This window comes from Triticum aestivum, chromosome 3D (genome assembly GCF_018294505.1).
Source record: "Triticum aestivum cultivar Chinese Spring chromosome 3D, IWGSC CS RefSeq v2.1, whole genome shotgun sequence".
Lineage (NCBI taxonomy): Eukaryota > Viridiplantae > Streptophyta > Magnoliopsida > Poales > Poaceae > Triticum > Triticum aestivum.
Genome location: NC_057802.1, coordinates 423189054 through 423192566, shown reverse-complemented (window position 1 = coordinate 423192566; position 3513 = coordinate 423189054). Strand labels below are relative to the sequence as shown.

At 51.8% G+C, this 3513-nt stretch overlaps 1 protein-coding gene across 1 annotated transcript; it reads left to right on the top strand.

The window, feature by feature from the left end:
- Positions 1-944: 944 nt before the first annotated feature.
- LOC123074819 (beta-glucuronosyltransferase GlcAT14A) lies at positions 945-2770 on the top strand. The gene is made up of 2 exons (XM_044497560.1): positions 945-1649; positions 1745-2770. Exons 1-2 carry the CDS (start codon positions 1091-1093, stop codon positions 2404-2406), a joined length of 1221 nt encoding a protein of 406 aa, XP_044353495.1. The 5' UTR covers positions 945-1090; the 3' UTR covers positions 2407-2770.
- The last annotated feature ends 743 nt before the right edge of the window (positions 2771-3513 follow it).

Here is a 3513-nt window from a genome sequence, read left to right as displayed (position 1 = left end):
AGACCTCTGCTGCATTATATAAACCTAGGCCAGACTAGTCAATAGATGATCTCATATTCATAAGAACAATCTCGTGGTAGATATATGTACCCTATAGTACACCCATATCAATACAATCAATAGCAGGACGTAGGGTATTATCTCTTCGAGAGAGCCCGAACCTGGGTAAAATCATGTGTCTGTGTTACCATCGCTCCAAGACGCCTTGCTTAGAACTCCTACTACAAGATATGCCGGATATAAAACCGACAGCAGGGTCACTGGAGGGGAGCTGCCCCGCGAGTCGCCTAGGAGTGCGCTGGTCGCCATCTCGAAATTAGCATTTGGGGGTTTGGGAGTCGACCTCAATGTTCATTATATCAGTATAAACCTAAACCCACGCCGTATTTCCCGTTAACTATTTGAAACTCTAATTTTCGGTTTTTAATTTTGTTAACCGAATTAAAAAATAATACTGAACGGTAGAAATCGAATTTTGGGTTTATACGGAATGTATACCCTGAGCACGTAAGCGCTGCCACTTCTCGAACGACTACCGTGCCCAAAGTAGTTTCGGTGCACCCGCGGCCACAAAGCACACCCTGATCGTGCACGCGCGACGGCCGGCCGCTAGACGTTGACATGCCTATCCACCATGCATCAGCTATCAATGATTGAGATGCTGGGACGATTGGCGACATGCCCGCCCCGGCCTGCCGGCTCGCGCCTCCTTGGAAGCACGTCCTCTCCTTTGTTATACATGTATACATACAGATACAGTTCATGTTATAATTTCCATACCATATGATCCTCAAAACTAAAAAAAAATCCATACCATATGTCACAACAATATAGAACATGAAACCAAGGGAACAAATAGAAAACAAGAAATCAAGAGAGGAGATATCTTCTCCTTCCATGACCATTTTTATTATTTATCGGCACCTCGCGGTGGCGTCAGTGCTTATGTGCTGCCTCTCCATGATCGATCCCAACCTAACACAAGCGTTGACACCCAGAAGCTGAAGAGGGCTACTACTAGTACCGGACCGCCGGTGACCATTCCACCGGCACACGCACGGCCGCGAGAGGGTCTGATCGAGTACACGCAATGTCTCGCGCTTCTTGGCTCCTGGCGTGCTCCCCGTGCGCCGGGCTCGCGTTGCTAGCCGCGCTCACCACCGGCCTGCTGGTCCTCGGCTACGCGTCGAGCTCCTTCCTCAGGGATCCGGCGTATGGGTACGACGACCCCTACAGCCCGGACGCCGCCGACGCTGCGTCGACGGCACCGCCGGCGACCGTCCCGAGGCGCGGGGCCGGGTACCCGCCGGTGCTCGCGTACTACATCTCCGGCGGGCACGGCGACTCCGTCAGGATGACGCGGCTGCTCAAGGCCGTGTACCACCCGAGGAACCGGTACCTGCTGCACCTGGACGCCGGCGCGGGAGCCTACGAGCGGGCGCGGCTAGCCGGCTACGTCAGGTCGGAACAGCCGTTCCTCGAGTACGGGAACGTGCACGTCGTCGGCAAGGGGAGCCCCGTCGACGGCCGCGGCGCGTCCGTCGTCGCCGCCGTGCTCCGCGGCGCCTCCGTTCTCATGAGGCTTGGCGCCGACTGGGACTGGCTCGTCACGCTCGCCGCCACGGACTACCCGCTCGTATCGCAGGACGGTGAGCTGCAATCCGTGACGTCTCGTCATTTTCCCTACTCCGATTGATGATTCTTCATGTCACTGACAAAACCAATGGTGGCGTGCGCCGCGCAGACCTTCTCTACGCCTTCTCCACCGTGCCGAGGGACCTCAACTTCATCGACCACAGGATGGACTCCGAGACCGCGCCGGTGGTCGTGCTGGACCAGAATCTCCTGCAGAACACCAACGCCGAGATCTCCTTCTCGTCGGGGCACCGTCCAAAGCCTGATGCGTTCGAGCTCTTCAAAGGTTCTCCCTGGACGGTACTGAGCCGGGCCTTCGCGGAGCACTGCGTGGTGGCGCCCGACAACCTCCCGAGGACGATGCTCATGTACTTCAGCAACGCCCTGAACCCCATGGAGTTCTACTTCCAGACGGTCATGGCCAACTCGGCGCACTTCAAGAACAGCACCGTCAACCACACCTTCCGGATCGCCGTCCCGGAGACCGCGCCGCCTCACCGGTCGCGGTACGACGCCGTGGTGAGCAGCGGCGCGGCCTTCGCCGGCCGGTTCGGTGACGACGGCGACGAGGCGCTGCTGCAGAGGATAGACGAGGAGCTGCTCAGGCGACCGCTTGACGGCGTCACGCCGGGACGGTGGTGCGCCGGCAGCGACGAGCAGGCAGCGGGCGAGGAGTGCTCCGTCGGCGGCGACATTGACGTTGTCAGGCAGGGCGAGGCGGGACAGAGGCTGGCGAGCTTGATGGCCGGCCTTGTCGGGGCCGGACCGTGAGGGCGCATTGAGCATCGAGTACGAAAACACAAATATTATAGTACACGTGGCTCGCTGTACGCTAACACAAATACAGTAGTAAAAAGTTGCTTTGCAGGCCTGCTGCCAAGTCGCAATGGTCCGACATGTGTAGGAGTTCGCTGGGAGTTCCTTCTCAGCGAATGTTCACCAGTTATGTTTACTAATTGTTTTTTAGATAGCTATAGCTATAACCACTCATTTTAAGTGGTTTTTTACTTTTAAAAAAATATATTTACTAATTGTTCGATCTGGTGTATCGTATAAAAATCGTACGCGAGGTGCGCATAGCACAACTCTTCTTGTTTAGTACTTTGATAAATATTATGTGCTTAAATTGTTGCAATATTTTCTCCAAGGTATGACAAAAAAGATGTGCAGAAAAAAGTCACATTTTTGGCACAACATTCAACACAAAGCTATATAGGCAACGAATCATAAGATTTACAACATATGGAAAATTAAATTGCAGAATAAAAAATAACATTGCACGCAACAACACAAAAACACCTTCGCGTCATGAATCAAAATATTTAGCGGGCGCCTAGAATCATCGCAATATAGCACTTGTGTGTATGCAACAAACTGTATACGAGCTCGCCACAGGTCGAAAGAGCCCATGACATTTCAATGGAAAAATCATTGAATGAGTATGGGTATGCCAACCGCTAAAAAATCTCTGAATATCGCTACACTATTACATTGATCACCACGATCAGCACAAACTTCGTCATGACAATAGAAAACAGTGGTGTGGTGTGGTGTTGGTTTACCTTTACATTCTCCACAATATCAGTTACTCCCTTCGTTCCTAAATATATGTCTTTTTAAAGATTTCTATATATATTACATACGGATGTGTATAGACGTACTTTATAGTGTAGATTCACTCATTTTGCTCCGCATGTAGTCCATATTGAAATCTCTAAAAAGACTTATATTTAGAAACGGAGGGAGTACATACTTACATATCCGGTACACCTCAGAGTTCATGAATAAATGCCCCTAGAGTGGATCCTCAACGGCGGTCACGACTGTACATTGACGGACAAACTATTATGACTTGAGGACTCTCAGGAGAATGCGGCT